At 38.1% G+C, this 19999-nt stretch overlaps 1 protein-coding gene across 2 annotated transcripts in view; it reads right to left on the reverse strand.

Moving 5' to 3' along the window:
• Positions 1-9740, reverse strand: part of gabrg2 (gamma-aminobutyric acid type A receptor subunit gamma2) — a 49228-nt gene extending 39488 nt beyond the window's left edge. For both annotated transcript variants that reach the window (XM_004550379.3, XM_004550378.3), the window contains exons 1-2: positions 9264-9740; positions 365-504 (exon numbers count right to left, since the gene is read on the reverse strand). In XM_004550379.3, the coding sequence (XP_004550436.1) occupies positions 365-504; positions 9264-9373 (250 nt within the window). In that variant the 5' untranslated portion in view covers positions 9374-9740. The remainder of the gene's footprint in view (positions 1-364; positions 505-9263) is intronic.
• Positions 9741-19999: the final 10259 nt, after the last annotated feature.

The following is a 19999-nucleotide window of genomic DNA, read 5'->3' on the forward strand; positions in this document are numbered from 1 at the left end:
TATTATGAATTATGTATTCAATGATTCATAAGGCTAATTCTGTTGTTAAACAGAGGTTATAAGTGTGTTTGTCTGGTTTGTGTTTAGTACACTGCCAGCTACTTCATTTAAAGGTCTTTGTTTCTGGATTGTTAATGAAACTTTGTGCAACCACTCTTACAAATCTAGACCTGGTTCAGTAGGTTATACATTTCGGTCTACAGTAACATCAGTGTAACACAAGTCACTTTTATTATAACTCTTAACCCAAAACCTAAGCCTAAGTACTGTTGACTCGTTGTTGAATAGCTCTAATTACAAATTTTGCCAGATATCTTTATGATTCTGTGACTAAACATATTATCTGTGAAAAATCAGCGCCCACCTCCGATGTCAGGTCTGAGTTTGTTGTCATATCCATCTAGTAGGCTGTTTAGGATGTGTGTGACATCACTCTCATACACTTTGGGAGTCAGCACCCACGTCTTGTTAGACACCTCATCATCGTCATCACTCTGGACGGAGCTGCAAGGGAGAGAGTAAAAAAATGCATATAATCAGCAAATTCTTTTGAAGGGATACAAAGTAGATTCTTTCCCAGTGGTTTCCCATGTGGGGTTTTTTTTAAAGCAGAAATCTTTAGGTGAGAAAGACAGAAAGAGAAAGGTATTTTAATGATTAAAGGATTGATTTAATATTTTCTTTCGTTCCTGGTATTTTTTGTGTAACAAAGTACTTGCATAGTTAAATAAAAGAACAAATACAAGGCGTGTCCTCCGTGTAGGCAAATGCCTCATTTCTTAAACTTTCATGACATTCAGTTTCATTTGTTCTCACTGTAAAATCTGTTAGCTCACTTACTATTTGGAAAAACATATTTCTATAGACATATATTTTCAATACCCTTATGAGATATTTTGAATATATTTGATATTTTAAGGCAGTTTAAGGCAGCATTTAGATCAGACAACTCGGAGTACAAACAGACTGCTTGCTTTCTGATATCTGATGTGAAAAGAATTGAATTTGTATGAACGCATTCATAAATGCAGATCTGCTTTTGCCATAATTTTGCTGTTCTCAGTCTTGTTGGAAAAAAATATTAATTGTGACCTCAAGATGAAGCGAGGGTCATACAGATATGTGCAGCTAAGATAATATATAAAAGTATATGACAGCTACAATCCCGTGTGGCACTGGCTTTAATCATTTATTTAGTCTTCCTGGAAGCCTTGTTCACACTCTGTCCCTATCAAGACATGATGTTCATGTTTAAAATATTGCAGTTTGATAGTTAGCAACCTTGTTAGTATTAGTAATACCAACTCACCATAGTTCAGACAGTTGTAACCTAAATAAATAATAATCAATTAAGTAATGATGACTCACTTATATAACATTTTGTTTTCTTCCAATCAGGAAAAAACAAAATCTGTGTGACAGATTCTTAAGGGATGAAAGTAAATTTCTATTGAAATTTGACCATTAAGTCAGTTACACTAAACCTCAAATGACTTTATTTTTTCTTTTTAGCAATGGATACAACTATGCATTGAGTATGTGATGAAGGACAAAAACAAACTAAAGCCAACAACTGTCTAACAACGATAATACCATCTGCAAAATATTTTCTTTTTAAATGTAAGTACGTGTAAGATTTGTGTGTGCTTTTGCTGTATTTTTTTCCAGTAACAGCTAAAACTCTCCTTTAATTTTCAGGTCAGTGATTCTATAGAAACAATGAATAAATTCAAACAAGGGAATCTGTCAGAAAAGCTGGTTTTAAGGAGCCCAAATATATGTGAGGACAGGACATTTTTCCAGAGTTTACTTTCTCACCTCAGACTTATCACATATATCACATATACCACCACACTTGAGCTGTAAATGCTTTCCCTTCTATCCAACACCAAAGTATGATCCTGGTAAATTATATTACTAAAACAAAAGCAGTCTTAATGTAATATAAAAGGGACAATTAATCAGCTTACAACATCCTATACTTCAAAAGACCTTCCATTAACACGCATTTTTAAAATAAAAGATAAGATTTTTACTGCCAGTGGGCAAGATGAAGATATGTAAGTAACATACAGAGAAGAACAGAGAAGAACAGAGAAGAGGCATGTTGGTGAAAGAGATCACAGGGCAGATTTATAGGCATACAAGCACAAGCTAAATTTGCACTACATCTTTTCATTCAATTTGTGTGAGCACAATCTGTATGTAATTAGTGTGTGATTTACCAAGACAGCAGTTCATTATACAATCAGTGGTTGGACTGCCCTCCAGAAGGTTTTTGTTCATGAAGGAAAAGAATACATAAAGAAATGCAGTTTGGTGGTCAGGTTTTCCTGAGATTAGCAGGCCAATAAGAATGTCAATGAAGATCTGTGTAAATACTGCAGCAAAACTATACAAAAACCTTTTAGCTTCTCTACAAATACATACTTGACCTATATCATATTAGGTGTTCAAAAGGGTCCCAAAGAAACATATATAATCTGCTTTAAAGCCGAGTGCTTTGAAAATAAGCACACAAAAACATTTTGGTCTAAAATTGATTTCAGACAATTTTTTTGCCTTCAGCCTATTCTGTTTTTATGTGTGTCTTTTAATGATGTTTTACTGGTCTTATGTCTAAATAATTTATTTTTATGTCTGAATATTTATCAACACTTCCTTTTATATATACATACTGATTTAGTAAAAAAAAAAACAGGGAGTTTCAGATAAGAAAGTAGATGAGAAGATACCTAAATGGTTGGACACTTCCTCTCTTGGCTCTAATCCTCATACCATCACAGATCGGGATCACTTGGGCACCTCTAGCAACAGCTGGATTAGATCAAGGAGATGGCCAACAGACCAGAAAAGCAACCTTGAAATATTTGTGAGCTTTCAACGAGGCTTTAGATGGGGAGATGTCTGAATAAAATAGTAAAGAATGAGAAAGAATGAAAAAAACATGGTAGAACACAAGGGTAGAAGCACTGATGGCTTTCTTGTGTTCTTCAGTTGGGTGTGACTAATGTTTTGAACAGCAGTCCTCCTACATTAGATACCATTAAGAGCCATATATTACCAAAACAGAAGAATGGGATATCTACCATAGATAGTAGGGGTGCAACGATACACAAAATTCACGGTTCGGTTCGGTTCGATACTTTGGTGTCACGGTTCGATATTTTTTCGATACAAAAAAATGTTCATGCATTTTTAATTTGTCATTTATTAAAATTATAAATATATATTTTAACTCAAAAGTACAGTTTTTAAATTTAACCCTAACCCTTGTGCGTGTTTTTTATTTTGACAGCGAATGCGCACCTGCGGACCACTTATGTGCAGCCCTGGTTATTTAGCTCGTCATATTGCAGCCACAGAAATTCTTTTGTCCATGAAACCATAAAGCTGCACTTTCTTTTTGCCTTATAGTCTGATTTGTCATAACTTCTCCGTTTTGTGGTAAGCTTTTCTTTGGCTGTCACTTCTTCACCCTGACCTGTCTTATTTGGCTCAGCAGAACTGAAATGCTTTTACACACTCACTCACATAAGCTCAGCGATTCTCTGCGCGATCAACCTCTCACATGTTTAAGCTTGCTGCGGGAGATTTCACTTGTCATGTTTGCATAGTAAGCTAACGATTAATAAGACGATGTCAGAGGAATTGGTGCACAAATTATCATCACTCACAGATCAGTGCTGTCGCTCTCTATACACACAGTTCGCACGATTGCAAAGTGAAAGCAAAAAAACAAGCGCAAATTCAAACGCGACTTCAATATGTCACATATTGACAGTGGCTCACCGATGCCAATGACATAATTACCCAGCTACATTTCTGAAAGAATGCAAAAGCATTGACATATATTTTTCCTACAATAGCCCGACGGGCAGGGCAGAGATAGATTTTGGTAGCCCGACTGAAAAAATCGCTAGCTCCGGGACGTCGGGCTAGCGATATTGCGAGCCCTGTATCTGATTGAGGAATCACTCATCTTTGGAAAAGAGAGTTTATTACAGAGAAATGGCTCTTTCCAAAATAAAAGCTAGACTTCTGGGCTATATTCTCAGCAGCATAAGGAGAATCATGTGCTAACAGCTGTCTAAATGACTCGGCTAAAGTTAGTAGCATGCTTGCTTTTTTTTGTCTGCTTCCACTTGTCTTTGCACTAGGATGATGTCGGCGTAAATGTGCAGTCATATTCGTCGTGTTCCCACTAGTGCTTTCAGGTTAATCTCGTTGAAATGACCTTAACGCCACAACACGGCAAATCTCCGTTAACGAGCTACCGCCGATCGCTCCGTGCATGGGGCTAGACGGCCAACACGTTAACGAGCTAACTGCGCTAGCACACTAGTTCACACCAATGTAATTGAGCATTGCATGGCACATCCAACATACTGTTTTACTTTAGTCCATGACTCGCTTACCTTCAGGGTCATACGTCACATGAAAACCAAAATAATTCCAAACGCCAGAACTGAATGAGGGTGGGGGAGGTGCCCTGCGCTCTTCCTTCTGACTATGCTGTCTGTGTTGAGCGCTCAGTGGATCTGCGCTGGACAGTGCAGCCTAGGCGGAGTAGTCGAACACAGATTCACTGAGCGCTCAACACAGACAGCATCGTCAGAAGGAAAATTGATAAAATAAATTACAAATGTTGTATTGTTCGATACATATGCGTACCGAACCGAAAGCACTGTATCGAACGGTTCAATATCGATACGAATATTGTTGCACCCCTAATAGATAGATAGATAGATAGATAGATAGATAGATAGATAGATAGATAGATAGAGTATGCAGTTTTTCAGATTGCTGCAATTTAATCATCTGTATTCATCTCACAGAATATCTCTGTGTATATGGAAATGTTCCAAATATGAGTAGATCAAAGGAAGAGCCATGTGTTCCTCACTACAGGCAGATCTAAGGGTTTGCCTATTAATTCTGTACCTGAAGGTCCACAGAGAGCCCCGTGTTAGTGCCTGCACATGCATGCTGCATGTGTATATCTGGGTTCTTACTTATGCATGTGCACTTCAATAATTGTGCTGGTATTGACTGTGGTAACGACAGTATTGGAATTTCAATTAAATTCTCATCTCAAGTTTCATGCAAAGCAATAGTGAAGTATCCTCTGCTGCAGTTTCACATATTCACAAGAGGGTCCAAGAACAATAATATCAGTAATATCAGCAGTATAAGCAGCTTTCGACCTCATCCAGTTTATCACTCTACCACATATGTTCCAAACTGCAGCCAATAAAGCAGCATGATCTAATGAACCTTCATGATCCTTATTACTCAACATGAAATTTATCTTGCACCTTTGGCAACAACACAACAAACTCTTCTGTACATGATGTTGTTGATGCAACACTTTTCACAGACTCTACCTTTAATGAAAGAAAAAAATATACAGTTGTATTTTGTTAGTAATGATATTTTACTGACAAATCATATGGCTCTAAACGTTTCAAATATTATATTTTGTTTTTCCTTTAATCAACCTGGAAATTTAAATAAATGAACAACTGAAGTTGTGTTACTCACATGCTGTAATATTAACATCCAATTACCAGGATTTAACTGCTCTACTTAACTGCATTCTGGGATCCTAATACAACCAATCTATTTACAGACCAATCCACTGTAAACCACATTACAAAGATTAGAGCATATTAATAGATTTTGATCAGTGGGCGAATATAATGAGCCGTTTCTGTAATAATTTCACTTACATTAAGTTAAATCCCAGTCACACAGGCCTAGAAACCAGTTGTTGGCTCCATGGCAAACACAAGTACAGCGGGAAAAATTTGTATTCTGTGACTGTGATTGTTGCTGTCTGTCTGTGAAACCAACAGCTAAGGCCTGAGTCACGCTGGCCAAGACACTAAATGTTTATTTTTCTAGTCCATTGAGGTATATCACGCTACACTGAAAACCACGACGCAATTGCATTTTTGTTACTCAAACGATAAATAGAATTAATCTTCCAAATAAAAGCTGCTCATTTTTTCAACTTGTGTTGCAGCTGAATGCAAACTACAGGTGACCACACTAATTACAAGAAGCTTTTTGGTACAGCACCCTCTTTGTGTCTTTGAGACCAATTTCACTTAGCAACCTCCAGCAACCACTTGCCAAGACACATTTTTCCCTAGCAACCAGAGGTTGTCACATGGTCTCTAGGCCTGTATGACTGAGACTTAAAGCGCCAAAATCTATTAATTTAGACTCTTTAAAAGTGAGTGTATATATATATATATATATATATATATATATATATATATATATATATATATATATATATATGTAAATACATATGTGTGTCTATAACAACAGGAGGCCAAAGTGCTTCAACTTAAGCCCTCCCACCTTTATTCCAAAATTTCTTTGACTTCAATATCTACCAGAGTTTCTCAGTTGTAGAAAGGTAACCATGAGTGTTGCCTGTTTCTTTTACTGACCTGTCAAACTGTCTTCACTATAGGCAGAAAAAATAAAATAAAATAAAAATGACAACATGTCTTTGCTATGAACTGACTTTTAGGAATTCTAAGACACAAATTCACATGATGTTAATTATGGAATACATGGCAGTTTGTCAAAACTCCTGACCCTTTCCAAGTGACAAGAAGCAGATGATGTATGGCAGTTTGGCAGACCATTTAATTCACTGTAGGTTTCCAATTCGATGGAATTCTGTCTAAAAATACCGACAAACTGATGAGAATCGGTGGCAGATAGGGATAATTGCAATGGGCATACTAACATACTAACAGCTACTTTATACAATTAGCATAAAATGTGTAGTGAAATGTTTCCCATATTATTAATACTTAACAGCAGCTCAAAAATTGAATGGACATAGATTACATCCTATGTACAGAAAATACGTCTGCCTGAGAGATTTTTGTAGTCAGAAATTGAACTCTACAAAGGCGCTAGTTGAATAAACAGACAGCATCAATATATCTTTCAACTTACAGTTTAATTTGCTTTTGTTGCCTTAGAAATCACAGTGCTGAATAAATGGCACTAGCTTTTTATGTTTGTCCCACAATGAAACACAGAAAGCCTTTAGAAATTACCACAGTGTGCGTTATAAATGTTATCTTATATATTCTTTCCATTTTTCTAAAATGTAACTGAAAGCTATAAGGTCATTTTGACTATGCTAGCAACATGTTTAAAGAAAGTTAAGACAGGACCGTGTTTACCATTTCCTTCTATTAAATCTTCTTTTGTTACCAAGTGTTTGGGAACTGAAGCATTCAAGTTCAGCATAGTCAGGGTTTCTTTAGATTAGCTGGCTAGACAACACCTAGTCCAAGAATTAGATCAACGTAACATCTTAATCAACTTTCTTTGTTAATCCAAGCATTCTTCTTCTTCAGGCCTTAAGTGCACTCACACAAAATGGATTGAGTGAGATATAATGTTACATTTGTTCTGTACAAAATGGATCAATTAAGTCCCACCAACTTCAGTGGGAGGTCAGGAAGTTAATAAATACTGATGCTAGAAGGTTAAAAATATAAAGCAAATAAATAAATTAGACTTATGTAACGAATTTCATCTGCTACCTAACATGCTTGAGTTTGCAAAATCATCATCTGGGATGGCACATAATGTAAGTACCACCAGACTTTGCTCATTCTGACATCACTCCATCATGTCGAGGCCCTCTTCCCATGATCCCTCGCCTGAAAATCTTCTAGTGGATCCTGGTTATAGATCTGACACCTACCTACCCACGCATAGAAGAAAATACCAAAGAATTTGCAACCAAATTCCCCCTTCTTCTGCTTGAGGGTGTTCTGCAAAATTTGATCTGTGACAGTAATTGACTGCACTACCTGAGTAACTGACTGGGTTAACGTATTGTGATGCAGTCTGACATCACTACACATAGTAAATGTCAATGAGTCACAAAGTAGCACAAAATACTGAATGCATGCAAAGACCTTGATGTCTTATAAAAGAGCTTTCATACATGAATCATAAATTACTTCCTGTCAGTGGATGCATTTTAATCATTATGCCATACATAGGACCGAAACTTCTAAAATAGTTTGAGTCATACTTTAAGTGTGACCGCCGCACAGGTGTCTGCATATGGTCACATATTGATTAGCAGCATTTACTCAAGTGCATTGTATACACCACTTTACTTTTCCAGACAATTAGAAATACACAGGCCTAACAATGTAGATCTGGGCAAGGAGCCCCAAGGTTTTGACCAGCATGACGGTGATTGAACGTCGGTTGATTTATCTGCCTCCATTTTTCACCCTCCAGCAGCACAAGAGGAAACCGATGCGAGGAGCCTAACCATCCCCTTGCTCTCCAGTATTCTTATCTCACTATACAGGGATGAAGTCGTCACAGGAGCAGCCACACAGCTTTCTTTCTTCTCTTTCATTGTCTTTGTAACAAACACAATTTCGGCCCACAGTTAAAGCAGAAATGTCAGGTGTTTTTGGTTGTGTGCCTGTGTTGGGCAAGGATCAGTGCATATGTGCTGTCCATTTCCTTATTGTGCCTTCATATTTATATTCTCTGTGTGATTGTCTGCCATTTTGAAATGCTTATTTTTTTATTTCAAATACGTGGGAGGAAAGGTTCCCTCTTTATCCTCAAGTTTGCCTTTATAACAACCGATTGTTTTCATGTGGCCTCTATTCCATTTCGACCTCCTCCGGCCAGTGCGTTCATAACAAGGCTTTGACTCTTAGAATATACTTGAAGACAGCTTAACAGACTAAATGTAGCCTTAGCTTCACTCAACTTAGCCTGCCACTATGCTACATCTAACGCGGGGCAGATTGGGAGGGAGACACTGGTATCGTCGTATAAATGTGTATCACTGTTATTCGCTTTTCAAAGCCAAATATTCAATCTGTAGATCTTTGTGAGGATTTTTTTTTAAATTAAAAACACCAACAACACATTGATACACAGGGTGTAGCACACATACAATGTGCATGCGTGTATCGCTGAGGCAATTTTAATATTATTAACAATATTCCACTTCAACTGGAACCGCAATTAAACGTGCCACATGTACACCGAAAGCTCCGGTTTTTCCCCCTAAATACAAAACGACATCCTCTCAGCTACCCAACGGCTCAGGATCCCCTTAATAGCACGCCAGTGTTGGAATGGAGGCACTGCTATATTTGCTGTTAAAAATCTGAAACATGCTGACCAACGGGCCGAAACACAGTCGTGGTTTTGAGAAAAAATACGCGTTAATATCTTACCTTGTAGAGTGATTCACGACAATAAACACCCAGAAAAGCAGCTTCAGCGGGAGGGAAGGCATCGGTATCGAGCATTTGAAGGCTGATTTTGGCGAAGCCATCATCACCATCTTCGTCTCCTCTTTCTTGCAGATGGACGTGTCCGTCTATTTACTTTGTTTCCTCTCTGCGATACATTACGCACGCTAGCAGTAGCCGTTCTGCAAATCGAGACTGGAGGCGAGCGCGCGGCGGTGTGAAATCAGCCAAAACAAAATCGACGCGAGTCGAAAAGCTTCGTTTCGTATCGCCCGTCTTCGTGCGTGTGTGTTGCCGTTTCGACAGCACTGGCAGGGGCCTACAAGACTGGTACAAAACAGCGAAGCCCCAAGAAATAAGCTGCTCCACTATCGAGAAGCCAAGAAAGGCAGCGAAGCCTCAGTCTGAATGCAGATTAACACTGGGGTCAGAGAGGAACTGATGCACGTTGCTGCAGCACGGATCAACACATGCGTGGTTTCACTAAGCGGAAGCACCAAGTTAAGGTTTTGAATATATATATATATATATATATATATATATATATATATATATGTGTGTGTGTGTGTGTGTGTGTGTGTGTGTGTGTGTGTTAGACTGTTATAATTACAATTACACTAATGTATTAATATATTGAGATGAGATATGATTGTGTGTTTCTTGGTGTCTTACACATCTGCTTGGAATGGTTTAATATGCTACAGGCATGAGCCCAGGCAACTCACTCTATCAGAACCTCGGACAGCTCTATCAGTTGCGTCTGCGTTACATACAGAACAACCAATCAGCACTAAGGACAAATCCAGTCAGTTCGTTGCTGCTTAAAGTCAGATGAATACTGGCTGCATGGCCCAGATAACAGAAAACATAACAGAGAAAAAAAAGGTAAACACAGGTAAATTAATATCTTACACTTATTTATTATTTCCAAAATGATTGCTTTGCGTTGTTGCATGTTTGTACATAAATTGATTATATGACATGCAGCAGGTTATATTTGTATTCAGTTAGCAAGCTGACATGTCTAATAAACATGTTTATTATATCTTTCTTTATCTTAATCCAGTCTGGGAAGGTTTTTTTAGGTGAGATATGTATAATGCTTTGGTATCCATTTCAGTATCTTCGTGTAAGTATGCTAATGCAATATCTTTGCTAACTACAGTTCAGTGAATTCTTGAAAAGAAGCTTAAGAAGAAAAATATCATAATTCTAAATACAAAAACTGTAGCCTTTCCCTTCCTGACTCATAAATCAATGATTCCACTGCAGTACAGCTCTTTTCTTCTCCCTGTGCCATATCCCAACCATCTACAGAAATAGACCAGAACAGCCATTTCGAGAAAATGTTTGAATTATTTTTAAATGTTAATCCAGAAGAGCAAAGATAGAGGAACTCAAAAAATAAAACACAACAACATAGAGAATTAAACTGGTTCTTGGGAAACTGACAGAAATGGTGGCAGGAAGATGAAGCCACATGTTCTCATCACCGATGTTTTGTATTCTGGTTTTACTGAAACTTTTATTTGTATGCATCTTTAACCTGAGTTTTTTTTTCTGCAGTAGTTTACTGCATGTTTGTACAGTCAAATAAGTAAAAATATTTTTATCCTCACATTCTTTTGTCTCTATTCATCTGGAGTCTGGTACTCCAAATTCCACTCTTTATATTAATTCCAGAGGTATTCAGGCATTCAATATCACTTTTTTTCTGCCCTAGTTTACAGTCATGGTCAACTATGGTCATTTTTGTTGTTCTTTTTGCCATACACTCATTGACCCAGAATGTTAATCACCTAAAGTCTGATTCTAGTTTTTAAGTATTAGTTATTAAAATTGGATTCCAGCAATCAGCACTGATTGCAGCTGGCAAGTGTGACCTGCATGGAAGATGAGGTGTACCTGATTTGAAAACATTATTATGTGTTTATTTGTGGCAAGAGGAGTTCCATGTAGACTAATCACCTTAAATAAATTGGCAGATGCTTCATCAACCCTGCAACATTTCTCAAAGTGGAATAAATTGGCAATCACCTAGATTCTTCTATGATCAGTTGGATGAACACTTGTTTGACCATACTCAACTGTACTGAAGAAATCCCCCGAAGCCAAACAGGGATTTTTATTTTATTTATTTATTTATTTATTTATTTATTTTATTTAATTGTTTGTTTGCCAAAGGCAGATTGGAAACCTTTCCAGGGTGTACCCTGGCTCTCTCCTTATGATAGCTGGGATATCCTCCTGAAAGAAAAGGGTTTAAGGTTATTTGTTATCAGCTCATGTGCACGCGTACGCGCACACACACACACACACACACACACACACACACACACACACACACACACACACACACACACACACACACACACACACACAGAGAGAGAGAGAGAGAGAGAGCATCTCTAGGGACCAGTATCCCTCTTTCCTCTGCAGTCATATTAATGCAGTTCTCCAGCTGTCATAGGCTCTGGCCTAGCGGGCCTTGGCCCAAACGTCACCATCAGATAATCTGTTCAGCACAAGGAGGTATTGATCTAGTTTAGATGGAAGTAGTAATTTAGATAAATGCTGATACACCCAACTGCCACTAAAGTTAAACAGTCAATTAAGTCAAAGGCAGACGGATATTTATTTCACTACTGGAAGACATTAAACTAGATTTTTTTTTAAGTGCACACAAAATAGACATATTGACTAACTTATTTCAAACATTTATTGTGGTGATGCAAGGAAGCCAGCTAAAATCCCAATATCTCTTTTTTTATACTGTCTCTCACATAGGCAGAGATGTCAGGTTAGATCCACTTGGTTCAGTAGTCACAGCAGAAATTTGAGCCAAACTGGTGCATCCTCGTGTCAGTGATGCACCTGGTCTCCACTGCAGTGACCTACCTCAAAAAATCCTATTCATCTGGGTGTGTTTGTCCTGTTATGATTTAGTAACCTCATACTGGCAAGTATGTGGACCCTGATTAACACATAAAGTAAGTGTTAAACAGCTACAGCTACACACATCTTCCACAACATGAAACATAGCTACCTAACATTGTTTAGGTCCCCCTTGTGCAATTAAAATACCTCTGACCTGTCAACACTTGGACAATGAAATGCCTGGAGAAATGCATGGTGTCTGTGTTGAAATCAGGTGTGAACAGTAAACTAGACCCTCTGCGGTTTACTCATAGACAGAGGTGGGGTACAGATGCTGTTTCTGCTATTATCCATTTGGTTTTACAACATCTTGAGGACAGTGCAGCTTATGCTCAGTTGCTTTTATTGCCTTCCACACCATTTTTAACACTCTCCAGCCCCATCATTCAGAAGCTTAAACAGTCTGATGTCAACTCTATGATTATCCGGTGGCAAATAGGACTCAGTGGGTTAAGGTCTATCTCAGCCTTAAGTTAGCACTGGAGCTCCACACACCCATGTTAGCAAGCCTGTTCTTTTTACTCCACATGCTAACAAAAATGGCTAGTCTTCCAGCCATGCACAGAATTACTCAGATGATTGTGATTGCAATACAGACATTCAAAAATGAGTAAGTTATCAGATGGTGTACTAACCACCTCATTTTAAAGGTGAGCAAGACAGAGATAATCATTTTTTGACAAAAAAAAATGCTGTTGATCATAGTCATGTGGTTATTCATAACCAACCAAATCTAGAAGCCTACTCGTAAAATTATCTTGGTGCCCACACCTTAACCTTACATGTCCTTGTTGACTGGGTATTTTCTCAACTCCTCTAGAGACAGCATATCCTTTGCAGACTGCACCTGCATGAAGTTGAACAAGAAGTTTGTTTATGCTTTAGAAAGTCAATGATTTGGTAACATTCATTGAAATCTGAGTTAACACACTTGGTTTAGACTGAAATGGAAATTATTGGTCAAAACAATGTAGGTTGCAGTACAGAACATCTGTCTATCTATCTGGGATCTGAAACTGTGAGGGTTTCTGGCATCGGCACATTGGCAGCAGATCCTTTGTTTACTGTGGGTTGCAAAATAAGGCCTCCGTGGATCAGGCTTATTCTGGCGCACCTCACAGACACTCAATCCGATTGTGATCTGTGGAGTTTGTAGGCTGGGTTAACGCCTTGGACTTTTTGTCATTTAATGAAGCCTTTCATGGGCACATTGTCCAGCTGGGCATTGCCATTGCCAATAGGGGGTGTGCTTGGTCTGCAACAAAAGTTGGTAGACCTTTTTCATAACACAGCATAACTGTCACCGCAGTTATGCTGTATTATAATATACACATTTCATTATTTCTATAATAAAACGGGTACATTAGGACAGTGACAGCACTGGCATGTGAAGGCTTAGTTTAGTTACATGTCTGCTTGAAAAATTTCAGTAATGATCTCATCTTTAATGGCATCCATTCTCTATCCAGACAGGGTGACATGTGTGAGTCTGGCTGTGATAATATGTTGTGTCATCTTTAGATAAGAGCTGGGGGAGGTATAGTCTTCTATAATGGCAACACGGAACACACAGATGCCCAGTTCCACTATCATTCCAGTTTTACAGCCCACACATATGCTGTCACAGCCCCACTTGGTTAACATCAAGCTGTGAGAACAGAATGATCTACTGTAACCACTATTGCATATTAGAAACAATCTGGCAATTAAGACAAAACGATGTAACATCAAAAGCAAAAAATCCAAACACAGTAGAAGTCAATTTCACGTAACAAAATCTGAAACTTATTCTAGTTAAAATAAAGTGAGAGCCACCACCCTCACCACAAACAGCCAGAGTAAAAGGCCAGATAGGTATTCTGTTTATTAAGCCTAGAAAATGTGCAAACACATCCATCCATACTGAGCACTTTCGGACATGAACACGAGAAAGCACTCTCTGTGGTCTGACAATACTAAAAATTTAAACCACATCTGAATTGGGGCCAGACTGGAGACCACTCAAACTAACATTCACTCTTTATTTTGCTTGTGTTTTATAAGGCAACGTCCAATATTCTTTCAAATATGTCTTTACTAAAACTCAACAGGAAATTGCTCCTTCATCTATCAGCGTGCCATGCTGTTTCATTTAGTGATCCCTGCTGATATAATGAGGGCCCCCCTTAAGAGGAACATCTCCAGGCCTCTTGATTTTCTGCAGTTTGCTTTTACCTTCTTGCTGATGTTTTTTTCTTAACACATAAATTGTGTCATGCCTGTATTTTCTGGATGAAAGAAACGTGACTTTAATAAATTGACTTTCTTGGAACTTTAAAGGCACCTGTGAGTAGGTGACCTGTCCAGGTTGTATCCTACCTCTCACTAAGTGACAACTGAATTAGCCTGCAGCTCACAGACTGACACTCCTCATTAAGGAAATGTTCAAGGAGCCCGATGTTGAAACTTGAGGACTATTGCACACTGCAAAAGGCATGACTGAATTAGCTATGCATTTTTCCATTATTTTATTCTTTCAGCCTTCATATATTCGTGGTAGCTCCTTTGGGCTAATGATAAAGATACTGCGAGCATTCAATACTGCGAGCATTCAATACTGCGAGCATTGAATACATCTCAAACCACATACAGGTGCAGCTGCAAAATTAGTGCTAAAAAAAATGCCTTTTTGTTGTTTTTCTTCCAAAAAAGAAAATATGAAAGGCTACACCATCTGAGTTTGGCAAATGATCTTGAAATCAAAAGGGGATGAGAGGCAGTGAATAAAATATAAACAATATCTTTTATTGAAGTTTTCAGGGGTTTTTTTTTTTGCCACCTTGAAAAAAGTTCAAATACACAACTTATTTTGTTCTGTCTCAATTGTTCTGATCCAGACTAAACAAACAATAATAGTTATTTAGAAATTCAGTTTGCTATGTATCCCTAATGGGCAGATTCGATGATCTGCTTCCCATGAGCCTTACAAATGTCCCAGAAATGTGATTTATGACATTCATGCCAGCATCTAACCTCTCCACTGTGATTCGGGGCAAATTCAGCTGGCTGAAATCATAGCCTCTTTGTATGGTATTTGGTTAGTTTGACGTTAAGCAGGTATAATCTCCACTCCCAAAGGTAGATCACATTGAGTTCCTGCTTTCAGTTCTCGTATTATTTCGGAGGCTTTTTTGTTCTCTTCTCGTCAAAGCTTTATCAAACACAAACTGTATATGAACCCAAAATCACTGATGCAGACACTACGGATGCATATAAGGGGAAAAAAACAGGGATGCCAGAATGGAAGTGTTGCAAGTTGCTTACATAGCACTGCCAAGTAAGTGAAAACAGGAGGATATTGGGATATGCGGAGAGGTTTTAGAACATTTTTGTGTTCATCCATTAGGAATTTGTCTCTTCATTCTAAACCCAGAGAGAGAAAGAGGAGAGAGAGAGAGCGGAAGTGTTAGAAAGCTGTAATACACAAATGTTCCCTCCCCCCATACACACACACACACACACACACACACACACACACACACACACACACACACACACACACACACACACACACACACAGATGTGGAGCTGCCAGCGTATTTATCTGCTTTGAGATGTACTTACAGTGTGATGCATTTTTCTATCAAAAGTAAATCTCCCTATCATTACACAACAGTTGCCATCAAGATTAGCTGTTCCTCTGGCAGAATGTTAATGCACTGGGAATTCAAGCACTACTTTCATTGCTACAGAGAACAACTTTATAGAGGAATTCCTTTCTTCCCGTGGCTGCCGTCACATCACGATGTTCACCACTTAAAGAATTGCAGGAGTGTTCACTTCCAAATGGTCTTCTCTGCTTTACTAAAATTTATACTTCATGTGCCAACAAAAGATGTTACTGCAAATCAATGTATGTTATCTTGAGTCCTTTTTATAAAATAGCTAAAAAAAGCTATGTTTTCTATAGAAAAAAGCCCCAGTGGAGCCTACTGAGTGTCCTTGCACTTGGAAAGCGCAAGGACACTCGTTGTAACTAAATGGAAAGTCCCTAGGAATCACTTCACCATCACATCAACCATCAGCCATAAACTCTTTCGTCTCAATGACATCCAAAGCACCACACCAGGAAAAGAGCCATTTTTCCTATTTACTTCCTCTGTACTACTATACATTCTGCATCCTTCTAGACACAGAACTCATCACCTAAGCCGTTAAGAAAACAGCAGGGAAACAGGTTCTCAAGGAAATTGTTTATGTCGCATTCTGATAGTATTAGGGTTTCCCAATGATGTCCAAAGGCTATGACTCAGAGCACAGAACTACATCTTCAGTTATTTCTGGCCAACATGGTTCTTTTGAAGAGTCCCAACCTAACTGGAATTTAAAATTCTTTCACACATAGAGTATAAATGTTATTTTAGCCAAAGATATGAGTGCCTAACATATATTGCAATGATTAATCATACATTATTACCTGTAAGAAATGCTCAGTATAACACCTGGTTTGACTGGAAACGTTATTACTAGTGTAAAACAATCCCTTTTGGAGAATAAAAAAGAGCCAGAGAATAAAAGAATGAGCCCAGTTCAGAACTACAGATTTACTTTTATGAATCTTGGTCCTACCTTGTCTAGTCAGTGTGGTACGTCTTTGCATACCTCAGTGTTTTACAATGCCATCTATGCATCCTCTTCCACTTATCCTATTATCCAAAACTCAACACAGACAGGCCCCAGCCACGTGGTGAAGACGAACTGTTGCATCTGCTCCTGTGTTTTTTAATATCTTTAATTTCAATTCATTGTGCAGGAGAAGGCCTTGTCCAAAGGTCATCACTCTTTTCTGCATCTCCATTGGGATGCTTACATAACACGTTGTTCAGCCAAAGGACATAAAACTTTGACCCATTGTGCACAGCCGGCAGGACTCAAAGTAACTCACAACAACCACTGATAATTACCTTCCTGCAACTGTCAAAAAAAATGAATTGCACTTAGCAGGTAGTCTGCTAACAACCAAACATTTCATGTAAAAATCTGCCAATAAATGGCTGAGCTATAAAACCCAGAATACCAAAATGCAATAAAATGCTGGAGGAACTTTAGTTGTGGCCCATATGTTTTTACGGGTTTGTCATTCTTATTACACATACTCTGTGACTAATTTTGTGGTAGTTACTTTTTCTTTTTAAATAATTATAATACAGCCTTGAAAATAATAAATGTTTTTGTTTAATGTTCAGGTGTCTTTAAACAACGCGCAGACCCTCAAGGATTTATACAACCTGTAGTGTCATGGATACCAACTTGTATATGTCAACACCACCCTTAAGATTCTGGCGTTAAATCTAGCAAATGCAGGTCTTTGTATCTTTACTCTACCAAGCAGTGAGAAGTCTATGAAAAACGATCTCTCTGCTCAGCAGACTTAAAAGAGCCTGGCGGGAGCCCTGATCTCAACCCTGCTTAGTGTATGAACTCAGACAGAAAAGCTGTAACCATATATTTTTTGGGGTTTTTTTTTCTCTTTGACTTCAGATCCTTGGCTTCCTCACACAGAAATATCACCAATTTTAACAGAAGTAAAGTGTGCTGGAGAAGTTTTATTTAGAAATGCACCAAGAACAAAACTGGTTTTTGTAATATGAAAGGCATATCTGTCAGCGGTTAGTCATGATAAAAACATGGAAATGAGAAAAGGGATAATATTAAAAATGATGGGTAAAACTGGAATAAAACAATATGAAGTGAAAACAAATTAGACTTGTTATTGATTTCTGGATGATACCTGGAATTACTGCAGCTGTCATACTTTGACTTCTGTGTCAAAGAGTTTAAACTCTAGGCCATCTGCTTTTATCTGGGAAGCTGAAGCATACTTATATAATTATAATTTAGAGAGGAAATAAAGTACGAATAATTTTTGTTTTAAAAAAATATTATTCTTAAATTACATGTTATTCTTTTACAGTGTGTAAAATTTTCCCTGCTAGATGTCAGTAGAATTGAGTTCTGTTTTCCTACCCCTCTAAATGTAAGCATAATCCTTGCTGCTATAGGACAAACATATTTATTTAGCCAAGAGAGTTCAAAAACAAATACATTTAGACTCAGCTGTAGCTACTACTGTTTGGACCAGTTCATGAGTTTTTCCTTTTCTGTGTACGGCTGTGTTTGCTGTGAGAAGCATCCACATTTAATTACTCTGGAAGAGGTTGTAAAATTTTGTGAAAGGAGTCCATATGAGTCAACGAGTCAGAGAAGTTCACTTCTGACCGATGACAGCCATACTGAGGTGAGTTGTTGATGCTGTGGTTAACTGGCAGTAAGCTCTGCTATTTTTGCCATTGTAAGCTGTTGTTCGCCTGGCATTTGCTTATTTCTTTTTCTCAGGTGGATGTAAGATTGTTGTAGGCTGATGCTTAGTGAATAAACTCTCAAGCTGTGTGAGTGTAATCAAACTGTTTATCACAGGGAAAGTGTGATTTTTACAACAGGCAAGTTTAACATTAGCTTGCTTAACGTTAGCTTATAACCAGCTAATGTTGCCTATTTAGCAACTACATCGCTACATTTAGCGAGTTTTCAGACCCCCTTAGCCACTTTTTTTTTCTAAAAAGGGACTAGCGACAAATCTGGCGACTTTTGCTAGTGTTATTGGAGACTTATGACGACTTTTTGATGTGAAAGCACATATCCCTCTTACTCTCAACAAGCAGCGGGTGCTGCCGTGGGCACTTCGCCCGTTCCAAAGCACTTACAGGCGGCAGATAGTCCTTGCAGCAGTTGCCCCCAGCTGCTGTCAGAGCAGGAGATGTTCACACCTACAGTCCAAACTGCAAATGAATCGTGCATGAGTGAAGCCGCTCCTGCCCTGAGCAGTCAGTTCTGCTTTTACTGTTACTTTTTGTGGATGACAATGTTTTAAATTACTTAAGAACACACACACACACACAAGCAAGTCTGCCAGAGTGCCTGTTTCAGTTCTCTTTTGCCGGTCCCAACCCCCGATAAAGGAGGAAGGTTGGAATTGTGGCATTAAAAAAAAAACACAATAATTGCTAAAATAAATTTCATTTGTAGTTCTAAATATTTTCTAAATGCATTTAGGGTGTTTTTTACTTACTTTATGTCAGGTTACAATTACATAAGCATGACCAATTATGCAAATTGGGCGATGACATTGACTTCTAGACTTTTAGGACAGCCAATAGCGATTTGGCAACACTGTAACCAGCTAATGTTGTTGTTAAGCTGGGTTTTGTCAGGAGGGTCACATATCTAATCTGCAAACAATAAGTACGTGTGAAAATATTAAGAATAAATAAGCATTTTTATGCACATTTTTGTTTGTTCAGGAGACTTTAAGAGATTGAAGCTTGATTTGAAGAGGAAGATGATGACATTTTATTAAGATGCCGGTTGCTTTACCTGTTTCCTTTGCGTTTTAATTTTGCTGATCAGGGGGACTCTTTCTCCACTGATAAAACTTAGGTATGAACCTTCATATCTTGATTCTGATGGCGCAAGCACAAATTTAAATGTCCCTCCACAGCAAGCAAGCACATATGTTCTCTCCTCTGCCTTTGGGTACTACTTATTTGGTCTCTAGCCACATATGTAAGACCCCATTAGTTGGAAGAAAGATGTCCTTCCTGGCCACTGTATTCAAATATGGTGAGGGAACTTGGTGGCTTTCACAAACCACAAACCCGCTCTTATGTATTTTTAATAACGTAATTATAAGTTTATGGGAATGCATCTGTTTTTTTTTTTTTTTGGAAGATGTTATTACATGC

Source organism: Maylandia zebra, linkage group LG10 (assembly GCF_041146795.1).
Source record: "Maylandia zebra isolate NMK-2024a linkage group LG10, Mzebra_GT3a, whole genome shotgun sequence".
Taxonomy (NCBI): Eukaryota; Metazoa; Chordata; class Actinopteri; order Cichliformes; family Cichlidae; genus Maylandia; species Maylandia zebra.